This window comes from Lygodium microphyllum, chromosome 19 (genome assembly GCF_053477565.2).
Source record: "Lygodium microphyllum isolate KBCC chromosome 19, Lygodium_microphyllum_v1.1.10, whole genome shotgun sequence".
Lineage (NCBI taxonomy): Eukaryota > Viridiplantae > Streptophyta > Polypodiopsida > Schizaeales > Lygodiaceae > Lygodium > Lygodium microphyllum.
The window spans coordinates 76,194,266-76,212,177 of NC_141153.1; the positions used below are offsets into that span (position 1 = coordinate 76,194,266).

Consider the following 17,912-nt stretch of genomic DNA (forward strand, 5'->3'; position numbering starts at 1 on the left):
ATCATTTGTCATATCTTTCAACGCCCCCCCTCAAATTATGAGTTTCTACACTTGCTAGCTTTTGCCCCCCCTACATGATAACATGGCCTGGGAGACTAGCTCATAGGCAGCCTAGTCAAGTTAAAGCTTAAAACTTTACATCTTTGACAAGGGTTTTTTACAAAGCAAATTCATTACGAGAAACAAATTCCACTATGGGAAAACACAAGATCCACTATGGGAAAGATACAATGAAAATTTCTTCAAAACAATCTGTCAGAGTTGTTGTCAATAGCGAAAGCATCTTCTTCATTCATAAACTGATTTTGATGGTTACCATTCTGTACCTGTTGTGCTCTTTTCCTATGGAAACATTCACTGGCCATGTATCCAATCTTACCACAATAATGACATGTGACCCGATCCTTGGTGTTGGTGTTGAATCCTTGTCCACGTCCTTTTGCTCCATAAGTTTCCTTCGTGTACAAGGGGTTGTCCTTTGAGATGATTTCTTTTGCATCCTTATTTTGAAGTTTACTTTCTCCATCAAGTAGAGAATGCTCAATGTCTTTGAGTGAGAGATTAGGAACATTACTTAGGGTAAACACAAGGTTCTCATATGGCTCTTGATTTACATTTGCTAGTAGCACTGCTATGGCTTCATCCTCATCTATGTTCTTCATTAAAGTTGCAAGTTGATTTTTTAGGCTCTTAAACTTGTTAATATGCATGGTCATAGAAGAACTATCTTTTACATCTAGCTTATAGAACTGCATGAGTAATTTTACTTTTGAGTTTTTAGCTTGAGTTCCAAAGATCCTGTCAAGCTCATCCCATGCCTTTTTTGCATCTTTGATGCCAAAGAATGGTGCAATACATCATCAAATAGTCCCCATGCAATGATACCTAGAGCCTTGTTGTTAATCTTTTTCCACTCTTTTGTCTTGAGCGAGACTTCTTCAATGAACCCATCTTCATCATCTTCCTTCTTGCCATCTGCATCTCATGTATCATCCTCAAATAGATCCAGAGGTATTTTCTCATGAGATGGTACATTGTCTTTTCTTTCCAGGCGTGAAAGCCTTCACCATTGAATTTGGCTATTTGCTCAAGTTCAGACATTTTGAAGGAGGTCTTACCACGAGAATACTCGAGCAGTGTCTACCCTTTTACAATGAGATAAGGGATTTAATCAATTGGATATTCCACATTAAAAAGCTTCATGTTTTTCATTGCAATAACTGAAGTAAAACCATCAACTGAGTTGTTCTTGGATGTATCAAGAAACACAAGTGCCAAGAAGCACTAAAATGAGTATCAAAGGATACTATGCTTTGAAAAACTTGATGTTGAGCTTGATGTTGTTGGATGATTTCTCCCCTCCTTACTAATTTGAAGTGCTAGGAACTAAGTGGAGCACTAGATTAGAGTGACAAACACTTGAGTGAGCTAAGAGGAATGAGAAAATAAAGTGTACTATGAGCTTGAAGGTCAATGGTTATGGCTGCCATGTTTTAGGGTTGACAGGCTGATTGGTCCCTATGATTGCAAGGTAGTTTCACATGTAGGGAGAGCAAGCCGTATGAATGGACGCACACGCAAAACAGGCAGCGATGATGAATTTCTATAATGCCAGCTCCTACAGCACGCAATGTCGAGTTGTAAGGTGGTAGGATGGTGCGCCACGAGTCCAGTAAGAAGTCTCCAAAAGGAAGCTCGGGGAGATTTTTCCTATAGAGAGAGATATGAGAGCTCCAAGTAGGATAGGTGCAAGCTGGCTATGGCAGACAAGAAGGTAGGGTTGTACACAAGAGACCAAGGAAAGTGAAAGAGAAATACTACAAAAGAAAAGAACACTGCACAAGAAACCCAAAAGCAAAGAGATACTTGGGAAATGGAATCCATATACCAAGACATGAGACAATAAATAACCAATGTGAGTCATTGGCTGTGAAGGCATTGGCACCTGCTCCTCTCCCTCCACCAGAACCACTCAAGTGATGAATGATCATAATGATGAATGTGGAGGAGAAGCCTGAATAAATAGGCAAAAATAATGCCATAAATCATGTAAGGTCGGCTAGCATTTAATGCTGGTTGGCCGGCAATAAATGCTAAAATGGCCATCATAAAATGCCAAGAAAAATGCCTAAATAATCAGGATAATATCCTGGTGCCCTAGCCCACTGACATGCACAGATTGAGCCATGAACTGACATATTTGCTAACAGTCACACGTCCACAACCTGTTCTGGAGCTCTTTAACAGCCTGATGAACTATCTACCAGCAAGCAACCTAGTCTCCATCACTCTGGCTGCTGTGTCTTGACATTCCGGTGGCCTCCCAACTGTTCTCAAACCCATTTAGCCTGTCATCTACATACAACATCTTTATTTTGCTGATTTGTGGTCTTCTACAACAGGCAACATCAGTTTACACTGTGTTTTGACCATCTGGCAGGCCACCCTGCAGTTGCTAGTATGCTGCCACCTTTTGGAGGACTGTTATGATCATCAACTCAGCCACATCTGCGCTTTCAGCCTCCTAGATCTGTGTACATTGCTACCATAATCATCATCCGAATCCTTGTGGAATCCTGCTGCTCTGTTTCCAGATCCGTCTCGAGGACAACAGTCCAACATCATTCTCACACCTCTGCCTGGTCCCAAAGACACCAAGGTTCAAGAACCCCTGATTGTATCATCCATATTCTCATTCATTCATTTTCATTCACCAGATCCTTTATACTAGATGTTCCTTCAAATTCTAAAAGGGAGCCTTATCACATCCCTCAATTGGAAGTAATGGTTAGCCAATACTGCTAGGTCCAGAATTGCTTCTTGTTACCCAATACTTGGCTCTTATCCTTTCTTAAGAGGCAAGAAGGGGTCAAAACTTGTTCCCTTGATAAACAGTCCCACCATCGATAACATGTTTACTCATGTAGCTCCTCACAATTCCACAATAAGGATTAATATTGCAATAATGTAAATAAAAGGGCCTTTGAAACATTTCAATCTTGTAAAATATCTAAAGTGTTACAACTTTTTCTTTAAAAAAATTACCTTTCACCACGTCTGTTTGCCTCGCAATCATCAAGGACCTCACCTATGTACTCACAAACAAAAGTTCCACGAGCTATTTTCTGTGCAGCTCTAACTGCCCAACCCTGAAATCATTTTTAAATAGCATATTCAATATGCATCCCAATGCTCTACTGAATTCCCATCTATCCTCACAGAAAAATAGCACAGCAACATCATTCACCACTTCATATACCTTATGTTGAGTCTTATAAACCTCCAGTTTTACTTGCACACCCTTCTGTAATACTCGATTCTGGCAATCCTCATGGCAACGGCAGCTAGAATTACACTCGTATACTAGATAGCCTTCCTGTCGAATAAATAAAGGCCTTAGAGAAGTGTAAATGATGAGTAACTTGCAATCAACACAAGCAACAAGCATCCAGACCTCACCTCCAGAATAATGCAGCCATGACTGTCATAGGGGAACCTTCCAGTCATCGGCTTTCCATAAATATCCCGTGCATCAGTATTATCATTGTCGAACAGATATACATGTTCACATTTCTCAGCAGAACAGCATGCACCTTGACAGCTGCACCCCAATTGTGAGCTCTGCGTGCATCAAGCCAAAGCATGAATAACTAAAAAACACAGAGCACTCTTCAATCATCATTGCCCAAAAAGTCCAAACCGAATTTCAGAAAAATGCAACATACCTCAGTGTCAAGCCCCAGAGAAGGATCCAGCATTCTTTTTGTAACGTAGCAAAAATTGACCCAAGGTGTGAGCATGTCAGAGTCATTGCTTTGATTATCAGTACACGTTGAACAGCTGCATGGACCCATGGTATCTTTGTCAATCACACATGGAATTGGAATAGTTTCTTTCCCAAAGCTTAGATCCTCACAAAGCACGGTTTTATTGCTTTGTTTATTATCATCTATACGAGAGAAAGAGGTAAGCACCACATGGTTATCATCTATAACAATGTCCTTGTTTGAGTAGTTCTCTTTACAAGGATTTGTTGGATTTTGCACCTGAAGTCCACCAAAACTACCACTCGTAGATGATACTTCAAGGCTAGGCTTTATATCAAATGAAGAAGGCAACTCCTTGCACCCATTAGGGCATATATAACCTTCACGGTGAAACTGAATACGAACATTTGCTTCACTACAAAGCTTCGCAGCTTTTACTGCCAAGCGATCAGGCAATGAAGAATATTTGCTCTGTAAGATGATATTAAGCTTATTCTTGCAGCAGGAAATCCTTGCAGCAGCAAGAATGTCTTTATTACTTGGGAAACCTGCAACTTTTGGTCCCCTGTAACTCTCTATCTCTGCAATAGCTGGATCTCGAAGTGCAAGAGTAGCAATCTGATCCCCATAGCGTATTTCCTCCTTCATCTGTCCAGATGGAGCCCGTCGCACATCAAGCTTCTGAAGTTTTTTTCTCTCCTTCTGGATTCCTAGCTCCTGAACCTGCCCTGATACATCCTCCTTTGCATTCTTTATTCGCATAGCCTGGACAGGCTTGTGTTGAGCTTGATGATGTCGTCCCAAGTCTGGCAGAAGTCGAAATGGAAGACCACAAATTTTGCATTTGTACCTATACTCACTTGTATTGTCAACTGGTTTCTTTGTGGTTTCCAAAGTCAAAGTCATGGCAGAGCTCAGGTGAGTGCTATGGGAAACAGCAACATGTCTCTGGAGTTCTGAGGGTGATACAAACCTACGCTCACAATGGGAGCATTTATTTGATTCATCCACTCCACTCCCTGGGTAAAAGAGATCAGGAGGAGCCCCCGTGGCTGCACCTTGATCTATGACGGGCCAGATAGCACATAACTGTGCAGGATGAGAATGCACTATGTGCTGCCAGAGGTCTTCAAAAGTTGGAAATTGTCCACTACAGCTAATACACAAAGCTATTAGTGGTGTTTTCGACTGAGATGCAGTGCCTGGATGGTGGGCATTGCGATGCCTGTAAAGGCCCTTCTTATTTGTGAAAGGAAGACTGCAGTGATGGCATATATAACCTCTGAAGTATTGTTGTGACTCCTTTTTGTGACAAGCTCGCCAGTGTTGACCTAGAACTACTAGTTCAACAAATTCTTGGGCACAAAGCTTACATTTAAACCTTGGAATCTGTGCACTAGCTGTTGAAATTACCTGTTTCAATAGTTCAAGATTGGATGTGGGTTGTTCCATTGATTTCATTCCAAAAGCAATAGGTGATACAGTAGCATCTGCCACAACAAGAGAGGACCCAGTGGCATCTGCCCCAACAAGAGAGGACCCAGTAGCATCTGCAACAAGCTTAGAAGGCCCAGCAACATCCACTGCAGTGTTCAAGGACCTAGCAGGATCTGCTGAAACCATGGAGCACTTAAGAGTTTCTGCACCAGTGATGGAGGACCCAGTAGCTTCTGAACTGACTATAGGACCAGGAACAAAAGGAACCAGAGCTCTCATAGCTTCTGAATCATTATTTTCATCGAAAACCTTTTTTAAACTTTCCATGTCTGCTGTTAGCACATCATACAGTGACTCTGAGACCACCAAATCCTTGGCAGCTTCTGACAAAATGCGGTCTTTGAGCTTTTGCCAGCTTGTTTGGCACTGACCATCTTGAGCTGCTTCATTAAGCAAGCGCGCCTTCAAATACTCATCAACCAACCTTTTCAATCTCATGACAACCTTCTCAACTTCACCATTCAAAGTTTTGGATGTTCCTGCAGAATTTTTATCTGGGCGAGGACTTGGTAAGTGTTTCTCACAATGTGAGTACCCTGGTTTTGCACGGTGAGAGCATTGACCACCACTACCCCTACATAACCCAATGCAACGTTTCCATGCTACATTTCGAGATGCCATCCTCGCGAGAGACCTTGCCTGCAGTGAAGCTTTTAATAACCGTGAATCTCTTGAAGTAGATGGACCTGCATTCATCCGATCACGTTTTCTCTTGCGGCTAGACATTGAACTGTGTAAACGTGATCTGGAATCCACACCACTTAATGAGGCCCTTGATGCAGAGGTTTCTACAGCAGTCCTTTTGTTTGGATCAGCAGCATCTTGCAGCATGTGCTTTAAACAGAATTGAGAACCATCTTTTGCTTTATGAGTGCACCTCCTTCCATAAATGGTTGTTCCACTACAGATTACTGTATTTGAATCATCTGTAATAGTATGAGAAACTAACACTTTGGCCTTTTTTGGCAGATCAGTGTGACTGCCCGGCTCATGCTTGAAGCAGAATGTTGACCCACCACTAGCATACTTGTTGCATTGCCTCCCCTTCTTTACAGAAAAGGCAGAGCAGCGGACAATAGTGCTATTAAACCTTGCTTCCCCATGTTTTGCTGGAAGCTTTTGTGTTGACAGGGAGCCATTTGGTTTGACCGCAGATTGAGTGTTGGTATGCTTAATTCTGGTCTGATCAGCAGAGCTCCCATCACATAAGTCCATCAATTTGTCTTGCTCCTCACCTTTAAGACGTTTAGAAGCTTGCTCAGAGTCCAAATCGCCTGCATCAAAGGACCCTGCAGTCCCATCCCACTCACGATCCATTGCCTCAAATGTCCTCCGGCGACCAGTAACACTCACAGGGGAACATTTAGTACGTAACATTGAGGCCTGGGATTTGGAGCTGTCAGAATGACCAGATTCCTTCCAAGTTTTCCACTCAGAGTCCAGATTCATTTGCTCCAGTTGATCCCAGAGTTTGCCTACTTCATCCCACAATACTGCATTCCTTAACTCCTATTGATATAAACAGGGTATCATCCCATCAAACTCGTTGTTAGTGCAAAAGAAAATTTATTGAGTTCTATCTGCATCTGCATATTGCACTTGAGCATCGAGATATCACAATCCACAGCAGATATGACTTGACGAACTAAAACAAGGCCAATAATCAACTTGTAAAAGTATGAGTAAGAAAACTAAAATCACTAAGTAATTGTAAGGACCACACTAGATACTACCTTGACAAGCTTCTCCATCGAGCCAGCTTTCTCAGCAGTCTCACATTGATGCTTCCACTCATTAAAGCGACTTTGCATCCAAGTTGCATGAAGGAAATCAGAAACAATCATCTGCACGCAAGTAAAGTTATTAAAAATGATAAAACATTCAAGTTCATAGAGAAGTCAAGAATTTTCCCTGAACATTTAAAGCACTCAAGTAACAATACGCTTACATTTTTCAGTGTCACAAGCATGGTTCCAAGTTCACTATATTTGGAAGCTTTTGCTGCTTCCTTGGCAAACTCCTTCCAGAACCCCACATCTCGAGCACACTCTACAACAGCCTAAACAAGTGATTGCATACTAATTCTTAAGTTATCAAATTGTTCCAGTCGTGAAAAGAGCAGCAAAGCAAGTTATGTTTGAAAGTTTTCAAACCTGAACAGGAAGTCGATCACTTATATCAAGCATAGCTGTAGAGATTCTTTTCAACATATAATGTCTCGCAGCATTTAAGTCAGCCACAGAATTCTGACCACTCTCATGAGAGCCAAATGCCAATGGCTCTGGAGTTTCTGATATGGAACAAACCAATTGCCAATCTGTCCATGCAAAGGAGCGATTGCTTGGGAAAAATACCACAATATACATCTTTTTACCATAAGTTGGCATAGCTTTGATAGTTGCAGCAGGACAGTCTTCCAGGCTACACTGGAGACCTGCCTGCCACTTTCCACGCCACTGCAGCAATTTCAAGAAAGTAAACATCTTAAGAAATCAATAAACAATGAATGAAAAATTCCAAAGCATCTCCCTCCCTCTTGCCATTGAATTGAACATGGAAACATTAATCAGATAACTTGGAATAATGAGCAGTAAGTATGTGTCAAAATGTGTGCATCCGGAAGTATGTAATGAAGGGAAAGCTCTGAAGATAATAAATGCATCCACATGGATATGAATCATAAGAACAATGGCATGTGTAAAAATGTGTGGGTCCTGTGATGGGAAAGCTCTGAAGGCAATGAATGAATCCATACAGTAACGAATTATGAGGGCAATGGCACAAGGATGAGGGTAATGAGAGAGAGAAACTCATCCAAGAGGAACGACAGCTAAGATGTCTTGGCACTACCACTGCCTGTACATAGCTATAAGTAGGACACACATGCACAACTTATAGAGGCAGTGGGCACAAAGTGGCAAACCCAAAACTATCCTAAGCCCTACGTCCTCCGTTAGCTCAGCATGGTGCTCACGGGCTGAAGATAAGTACTCAGGATATACTATCCCTCTCAAATCTGAGCACAAAGCCCTAATTTGGAGCAAAATCTGGGAGAATAATCTCCAAGAAGATCCCACAAGCCAAAGAATGCCATTTCTATAGAAGTCTCATAGACCCCTTCCTCCTCCTCCCACTAGCAATCTGCACACAAAGGGGTGTGAGAACAAAGACAAACAAAAATGGTCCTATTAGTGCATGCTGCTGCATATCAAATCAGGTGAAGAATTTGCCAATGGCATTCAAGCAACGACTCCCCAAAGCCACCTTCACACGCAACTGAGAGGCTTTGGCGCACAACCCACTCAACTACCATGACTCACCATACTAACCTCCTATTTACATGTGTCCCCTGTGCCTAGTTCTCTTGCTAGTAATATCCATAACCTATTCAAAATTGGAGTAGACCTACCCGCAAATTGCGGGATCAATAACATAATAGCCAAGTTCACATTGCAAAGGCTAGCGTATCTTACTACCAGCCCACACCACCCAAGTGTGTGATCAATGTTGAGCTAAAACACGCTTTACAGCCGATTGGCATTCTTAAACAGCCCCAAAACGAGCTTAATTAATAAAAAATGCAAATTTGGTGTGCAGTTCAAGAGAGTTTCAATAATCCCCCAAAAACCCTAATTTTTTGGGACACCCTTCAACATCTATAAATAGACAGGCTGCCCACCATTCAGCCTCATCCTTTGTGCAGATTTCCCACTCTACCATGCAGATTTCAGCTGTCAGCCACCTACCATTTGCTGTCCAGCCATCATTGACTGCAGCCCATCACTATCCAGCCCTAGGTGGCCTGTTTTCAGCCATCACCTTGCTGTTTGGAGGTCTCCATCTACTACGTCATTATAGCACCTGATCAACCTACGTTTTCAGCATCTAGTGCTAGGTGATAGGCTGTTGCCATCTCTCCCACCAGGCAACTACTACAATACCAGCGTTTTTGCATCCTTATAAGCCGTCTACTTCAGCAAACACCTCTCCTATTGTTGCCTCCGTTCCTTGACACTCTAGTGATCAGCATTTGGTGTTTCCCGCACTCCGACACTTCGACTGGTGGTCACTACACTTGGGATCCGTCTTCTGTGGATGTCGCTCTCCAACATTGCATTGCTCTGCCCTTGGGCATTCTATACAGTCTTACATTTGTTTACAGCATTCATTCACTTTAGAGTTTCTTCTCTCTATGTTTGTCTTTGTATTTGAGTTTTGCGTTTTGCATTTAAGGTTTGAGTTTTACTTTGTCTGAGTCTTTGTGTTTCAATCTTGGTCGTACATGTTGTGTTTTCTCAGTGCAAACCCTAGCATATCTTCACATGGTATCAAAGCCGGTGCTCTTCTAAAGAGTATCCTACGGTGATTGTCGAGGCTATTCTTTGTGCAAGAGACACACACGACTCAATTTTGACTCATAATGTCTCAGGCACCTTCTTCTTCAAATCCTACAATGCCCTGTCAAGCTTCTCCATCCTTGGAGGCTCTGAGAAGACATTATGGTCTTAAGGAGAAGATAGACACACCTTTACCATCTTCTTCTTCTTGTTTTGGTCATCTTATAAATGAAGAGTTTGAGGAGTACTTATGCATCATGTATAGTTCGGTTTACACTCCTCCAATGAGTGCTACTACTCTGTCTAGACCAACTAGTGAGACTAGCCATTTCTCTGATCTTGGAGGGACTACGACATTTGGTGCATCTCACGATCCATCTCCTTTATCTCAACCAAGCCTTATGTCAAGTTCATATAACTCTTTTGAGTCATATGAGCCAAAACCCTCTCTTGTTTCTCCTTTTGGTGTGTAAGGGCTGGATGATTTTCAGTATGTTAACTTAAATAGAGGAGGCTCTCGAAGCAAATACCCTTCATCAAGTATATCTCTACCATCTATTTCATTTGAGCAAGTAAACCACACTTCTCAACTCCCTCCCATCCCATCACTATCTTCTCCACATTCTGATCTACTCACATCTTCATTCCAAAATTTGGCATTACATTCCACTTCAGCTCAGCACACTAGGGGTTGGTACTTCCATCTCCACTCCTAGCAGTTTCTCTTTCTCCATCCCACCATCTACCTATCCGCCATTCACTACACCTCTTGGTGTATCATTAGGGGAAACACCATTCTTTAGCACTGTACCTTCCACCTACCCCCACTTTACTCCATCCTTTCACTCTAGGATGGCTGTGATGGGCATTCCCCTCACTACCCCCAGACACACACAAACCCCCACACAATCTCCACACGTGGTTACCATGCCCATACCCAATCCGCCCTTGCCTACATGTGGATCTGCTATGCACACTTCTCGTATGCATGGTGCACACCCTAGAATTTCTTCCCAAGAGTACTCCACTCCATCTCCCTATCCATCCTACCCCCATTACACACCTCCATCTTCTAGCACTACCACTCCTTTTGCAACAGCCAAGAATGCCTTCACAAATAAGACTCATTTTAATGGGTCAAAATTCACCACTTCATGCAACAAGTGCTCGAATCTCAAGGACTTTGGGACCTCATCGTTGGTACTGAAATCCTCGATTAGCTCACTCACATCACATCCATCAATGGAGAGTTTGCCATGCTAGAGCCAATGTTGAGTTAATGCAAGGGCTGCTTCCTGAGTTTCACTCTCAAGTACAACATTTTTACCTCACATCTGAGTGTTGGAGTCATCTCATTAACCACTATGCGGCTTGAGATCGCACTCAACGTATCAATCTCGATTTTGAGCTTCAGGAGTTTTCCATTAAGGAAGGGGATGATTTAAAAGTCAAGTTGGCTGAATATCAACAGTAACTCGCTGAGTTTACTACTACTGGCTCCCCAAAGTCAGACGACGATCACGTCACGTTCTTCTTGAACAAGTTGCTCGACAAATACTTCTATTTTACCCAGCAAATTATCCCGCTATCAAGATTACCAACCTTCTACGAGTTTGAGTGTCAGTTCTTGCACTACCCAAGGCTACATGATCAAGTCCACAAGAACTCCACACACATCCATTCAGAGGGACGAGGGTTGGTTGCCTCTTCTTCGGGAGGGAAAATCAACAATGGCAAGAACTCGCAAGATGCGAAGGCAAGCCAAAACAAGGGTGAGACCACTTCCTCCAACAGAAACAAAGAAACATGATCCCTTTGATAGCAAATTCCTAAGAAATATAAGTTTTGCATACACTGCCAGAGGTCGAGCCATGTGGACGAGGAGTGTCGTACCAAGGTCCAAGGTCTTCCTCCTAGAAAACCACAACAAACTGATACAACTGCCTCCACTCCAACTGGCCAGTCCAGTGGAGCTACACCTCCCGCTGTTGCATCATCTACTCCATCTGCCCTAGCGGCTACTGAATTTGTGCCATGCGCACAACCTCAACAACTTATCTCCCTCACTACTTTTGAAGGATTGGCCAATTGGTCTACTAGTAACTCACCTATTGCACTTTACACATCCATTTCTAGGACATCCACTGCACCTTCTACAACTATTTTCCCACCTCGCCATACGTGATGGTAGCCACACACTTAGCCTTTCTCTTTTTAGACTTCTGCTGCATACTTATATACTCATTGCATTGCACTTAGCTTTGCTTTCTTTTATTTTATTTTGAGTTTTATGTTTTGAAACATCTCACTACTCACATTTGTACTTGTAGATTTTGATCTCTTTTGCAAGGTTTTGTATATTAGTATAGGGCTAACATGCAAGCTTACACCAGTCCTTTCCGAGCTGGAGACAAGAGATGCGCGCCATTCCTTTCATGGTTCCATCTACTTGGAGTTTTGCTCTTCTACTAGCATGGAGGCTTCCCCTCCCGCAGAGGATCATGCAGCATCTCTCTTGATGCTATCATGGCAATGACTTCTATCCTTGATGTTTCATCATTTTCATCCACATTGTGGAAGCTTCTCACTCAACTGCCAAGACCCATGGACCACTTATTGTTTCAATCATTTCAAGCCAAGTGCAATGGCTACCTCTCACATAGCCATACGCGCTCTTATACCTACGAGTGTGGTGAGCTTACCTCCATGCTCGATAGAGTTGCCTCCTCCCTCAAGCACTCCAATAGCTCCACAATCCAAGTTGCAAGCTTAAGCAAGCTCGATCCTCAAACTCCACACTCCATTGCCACACGCGAGACAAGAGAAGAGAAAAAAAAGAAAAAGAAAAGAGAAAAAGATAGAGAGCTTCTCCACCACAGTCCCTCACCCTCACACACTCACTTTTTCACTCCCTCACACACACACACTCAAGCTCGAGCTCAAGCAAGCAAGAACAAGAAGCAGAAGAAAAGAAGAGAGCTAGTTTTTTGGCCACCCACAAGAATGAGCTTCTTTGTTCACTTTTTGCCTTTTATACAAAACCCTGATCCCCTTTGGACACCCATCTCTTTTTTACATGCCAAGCCATTTTAGCCTAGGTCCTCTTTTCCTATTCCCATTCTATTTACATTATGCCTCAGAAGATCCTCCAATCGCTGCAAATCAGACCAGCAACCTCTCCTCCCTCTCTCTAGCAAGCTGAATACACTAAAAATGCCTCTCTCCAATCTCTAAAGTCGTTTTTCGGTCTTGCATGGGCATTTGACAAGTGGCAACCTTTCCAAATGGTTTTTCCAGCATTATCCATGATTAAATATTAATTTTCAATCTTTAAATACTGAAAACTAATCTAATAATTATTTTGGTGCCTTGAAAAATAATCTGACTGGCCAATAATTAAATTGACTTCCATTTCAGAGTGTCTCTGCACCATCTTTGACCATTAGATTAGCGTTAGGTACCATTAAACGCCACTTCTCTAGTGTCGCCAAACTGACACTTATGGCCAAATAAATGACCTAGGTCAACAACTGGCACCAGATACCACCAAATACCCTTGCAGCATAACTTATAACAACTTTTGCCTTTGACATTCCATGATTTCCTCGGGTCCTAGGCTCGTAAATTTACTCTAATCCCAATTGCACCTTACATGTGCAACATTTACTTAATCATGTGATTAAAAATTAATCCACACGTTAAGTGAGGTTTCAAAAATACATGTCCTCATGACAGCCACCTTGTGGCGTGTCTTCTTCTCCTCTGTCCAACCGTTGCACGGGCCTGATCACCTGCTCCACCACCCTTAAAGAGAACTCTGTCTAAAGAATGAGGGTAGTGGAAGGAGAACTCAAAAGAGTCGGCTTTGGCTTTCCCATTACTCCCAAACAGCCACTTCTTGGGCCCAGTTTACAAGGTAGCATTCGTCTCTTTGTGGGACTTGGACCTCAAGAACTTGTTGCGGCCTTGCTTCTTGGAGTCTCCTTTGTGCCAGCTCTACTTGCTCTTTCTACCTGCGCTTTCTTTCCACAATCCTCCCAGGGGCAACTTCCTCACCTTGCTCTTCCGTGTGTACTTGCACCTGTTATGCTGGGCTTGGCACTTGCGGTTCTTCTTATTCGTCTTGGCCTTGTTCGAAATCTAGACCTTCTTCTCTTCGTGGTTCCGTTGGAGCTGCAATGGGTGGTTGAGCTGGTTGTTCTAGTTCTCCAAACCCTAACTCCTCTAGCTCCTTCATCAAGAGCCCAGCCTACTTCAGGTATTGTCGTTGTTGCTCCAAGCTTAGGCCGGTGCTCTCTTTCACTATTCTTTCATGGAGGTTGTATCTTAGGGCTCGTCTTGTAAGTTCTAGCTTTCTCCACAGCTCTTCCATGGTATCTTCACCCTTGGCTTGGGTCACATGCAAGATTGTGTTCAGAAAGGCTTGCTATTGGATCTCAAGACCTGCCTCCACTGCTTCTACCCTTGCCAGCGCCATGATTCGTTCGCTTTTTGCCAAGGCGAGGCATTCAGCGAGATCTCTAAGTCTTCCAATGATCTGTTACTCCCACGCCTTGGCCTTTTCGTTCGTCCTCTCTACACCCTAATTCTGGTACTAAGACAACATCATGACCGTCTGCTCTTGCTCCTTCCAGATTCCGAGCATTTCCTCTTTCTGTTGTTTGAGGTGGTTCAGCTGCTCTGCCAGCCGTTCTCGTTTTAAGAGGGCCACCTGAAGTTGGTTTTCCATCTCTATTAGTTTTTTGGCTGCCACTTTGTCTCTTTGTGCCTTCGCCTCATGCAATTCCTTGAGCAACTCTTCCTTTTGTTGTTTCTCCTTTCTCCACTTTGCATAGGGCTTGGGTCCTAACGCTTTCTAACTTCTCAGTGAGCTCGTCTTCAATTCTCTTTAGCTAGTCGAGGTACTCTTGTATCTACTCGTTCTGCTGCAAGAGGACCAAGAAGTCCCCCTCCAAAATCACCTATTCTCCTTCTTCCTCGCCATGGGGCTCTTTTGCAACTTTCTCCTCCGTTTTCCCTTCTATTGCCTATCTGGCTTCCAACTCTTTCCTCAAGTCACTTATTTGTCTTTATCAGATGGCTATTTGGCGTGTTTTTTCAAGTTGGCAAGCTGAGAACGTTTCCTTTTTTGTTTCCAACTCAGCCAGTGCCGACTTCCTCTCTTCTTTTATTCTTTCCAACTAGCCTAGTAGTTCCTTGACGTACTCATCGTACTACACCAACATTGGCATGGCCAAGGGTACGATATGGTTGAGGCTTCCACCTTGGCCTCCTCGAGGTCTCTTAGACTCAGCATCCACAGCGGTAAGCCTCTTGGTTCCTAGTATGGGGGCTCCTCCACTAGGTACTGGCCCAAGATGTTGCACCATGTTGACTAGGCATTGCATCAGAGCCGTCATCTTTGCTTTGGTCCACTGTGGCATCCATGGTTTCTTGGATGATAGTAGCAGTGGCGACCATGATGGGCGAGGGAGGTTCCAATGGGGCCTTCCCTTTGCCTTCTACCATGCGTCCTCTGGCCACTTTTGCTTCTGCAGAGCTCGTTCTATGCGCATTATCTAGGCTCCTTCTGGATCATCCTCTTCTCTCCTTAGCCTTTTCTCCTCCTCTTGTCGCTTCTTCCTTCATTCTTCCTCCATCCTTTGGATTCTTCTGCCTTCCGTAAGTGTTCCTCCTCTTCAATGAAGGAAATGCACTGCCTGACCTTGGACAAGGCTCAAACCATAGACACCAAGCTGAAAATGTTGCTGTTGGGTAAGATGCACGGATTTCAAGGCATAAGGAGGCTGATGACCAGCAAAGCAAAGAGGAATTTGATGGCCAATTCAAGAATCCGATGAGGACAGCAGCAAATCTCTTTGCTAAATTGACAAAGGATCTCAATTTACCCAATTTTTGAATGCTCCAAAGAAGGAAAGCAAAGGCAAGAAAAAGAAGACATCTTTTACACCTTTCGGACAGCATGATGCATAGAAGATAATGCCAAACCATGCATTTGAAACTCCCAAATATGCTAATGAAATAAAAGAGTTGGTTCCTACAACGCAAGGAATGCAAATGCAACGCCATCACAAAAGTGCCAATCCAATGGATTTTGGACAGCCAAGCATGCATGCTATGATGGGACAACCAGGATATTTTGGTGGAAGCATGATTTTTCATTTTATGGTTGGACAAGGACCGCATACGGAAATGTATGGCACAAATCCCTATGATATGCAGCAACCAATGCATGGTGTGCAAGGCCCAATGTATTCGGGTATGGCTAAAAATATGCAAAACCCTATGTAAAGCAACATTGGCATGATACCTCGGACACAAAGTAACATGTTTGGTACTACATCTGCACCCCCGAATGCTTATGGGGCTCAAGGAATAAATGTTGGTCATGTAAATGCTCCGTTTAGGATTGGTTTTGATGTAAATTCAGCAAATGCACCCTTTTTGCAGCAGCTAGTGTGACATCCAAAGGGGTAACAAAAGACTATAATAAGGGTGGAAAAGTAGTGAAGTTTGAGTCCTTCAGTGGTGTACAAGATAGGCTGAAGGCTTTGACATTCATTCAATAATTTGATGCAACCTATTCAGTGGGGAACTTCACAAAGTCCTCAAAGATTTGAAAGGCAGCCACTTTCTTGAAATGGAATACATTACAGTGGTGGTCCACTCTTTTGATGCAAGGTAGAGCAACATGGATACAATTCAAGCAAATGTTTGCATCAAATTGATTGACAAGGACAGCTTGGTATAAGCTGAATGCTAAGGAATGTAAGAAGGATGTGTCATTTAGATGGGCAGCAATGGAAATTTCAGCATTTGAAAAGTTGAAGAAAAAGATGACTTCAAATCCAGTGCTTGTGTTTCCCGATCTAAAGAAGTCATTCATAGTTCAATGTGATGAATGTGGTAACAGCATTGGGGCTGTTCTTATGCAGGATGGCCGAGTTGTGGCTTATGAGAGCCAAATTCGCCATGGTGCAAAAAAGAATTTGCAAGTCTATGAGAAAGAGCTCTTGGCTGTAATTCATGCACTATCTACGTGGAAACATTATTTGTTGGGGGCTGATTTTACAGTGCAAACAGACCATCAAACTTTGAGATACTTTTTGACGCAGACAAAGTTGTCAGAGAAGCATATGAGATGGACAAATTTTCTCTCTATGTTTCATTTTCAGATTGTACATATTGATGGTAAAAAGAATGTTGTGGCTGATACACTGTCACGTAAGCCACAAATTTCAACCATCAGTATAAATTTGTCAGAGTGCAGCGGTGCAGAAGCGTAGGACTGAGAGAGAGAGAACGCAGAGAGAGAAGAGAGAGAAAGAGACAGTGGAAGATGAAGATCTGCTGTATAAAGTGTGCTGAATACAAAGATATGCAGATATGTACACGGGCGCAGTGCGCTGGACTGCGTGTCTCCACCTCGACGATGCAACCTGCTGTTCACCTCGAAGTCCCTGCAGTCTGCACTGTCTCCTGTCTGAAATCTGCGAGCAGAGACGGAATCTGCGTGTGTCACCGGTTTGTAATCTGCGAGCAGAGAAGTGTAGGAGACTGCTGGGGATGTCGGCTATTTATAGCCAGAATCTGCCAAAAAACAGGGCGCAGAAAAATATCCTGTCGGTTGCATTAAATGCAGCCGACTGACTGCACTGGTCGGACTACCACGTGGCAGTCCTACTGTGCAGTCCGACTGCCTGTCCGACTGCACACTGCACTCCTGCCCAGCCTGGCTATGATCTCTAACACCCCCTCTCAGAGCCGAGGCAGGGCAGAAGCCTGAGGGATCTGGAATGTCTCCGAAGTAGAGCTTGGGGAAGTGCCTTCGTAAACAAATCCGCAAGATTGTCCTCCGTCTTGCAGTACTCCACAGTGATGGTCTCATCCAGAAGCTTCTCTCTGATGAAGTGGTACTGGATCTCTATGTGCTTCGTCCGGGCATGAAAAACAGGGTTCCGTGCCAAGGCAATGCAACTCTCATTGTCACATTGCAGCAAAGTAGGACGAGTCTGGGGGCACCCAAGCTCCTCCAATAATCTCTGAAGCCACACAGCCTCACATGTGGTGGAAGATGCGGCCCGATACTCCGCCTCAGTAGACGAAAGGGCTACCGTGGGCTGCTTCTTGCTACTCCATGAGATAACACCTGCACCCAAGGTAAAACAGTAACCTGTAGTAGACCGCCTGTGGTCCACATCACCGGTCCAATCCGAGTCACTCCAACCTGCAAGTACAAGATCTGAACCATCTGTCCCTGCGGGGTAATGAATCCCTAAATCAGACATCCCCCTTAAATACCGAAGTATCC

General features: G+C 43.5%; 1 protein-coding gene across 2 annotated transcripts in view; it reads right to left on the reverse strand.

Annotated features, from left to right (window-relative positions):
* The window catches only part of LOC148020049 (histone-lysine N-methyltransferase SUVR5-like), a 54,146-nt gene that overhangs the window by 15,865 nt on the left and 20,369 nt on the right, over positions 1-17,912 (reverse strand). The window contains exons 2-8 of one of the 2 annotated variants that reach the window (XM_087700322.1): positions 7,418-7,720; positions 7,213-7,323; positions 6,998-7,108; positions 3,726-6,773; positions 3,460-3,621; positions 3,260-3,376; positions 3,046-3,149 (exon numbers count right to left, since the gene is read on the reverse strand). In XM_087700322.1, coding sequence (XP_087556448.1) covers positions 3,046-3,149; positions 3,260-3,376; positions 3,460-3,621; positions 3,726-6,773; positions 6,998-7,108; positions 7,213-7,323; positions 7,418-7,720 — 3,956 coding nt within the window. Of the gene's footprint in view, positions 1-3,045; positions 3,150-3,259; positions 3,377-3,459; positions 3,622-3,725; positions 6,774-6,997; positions 7,109-7,212; positions 7,324-7,417; positions 7,721-17,912 lie in introns of those variants that run through there. The other variant, XM_087700324.1, reaches the window with a different exon arrangement.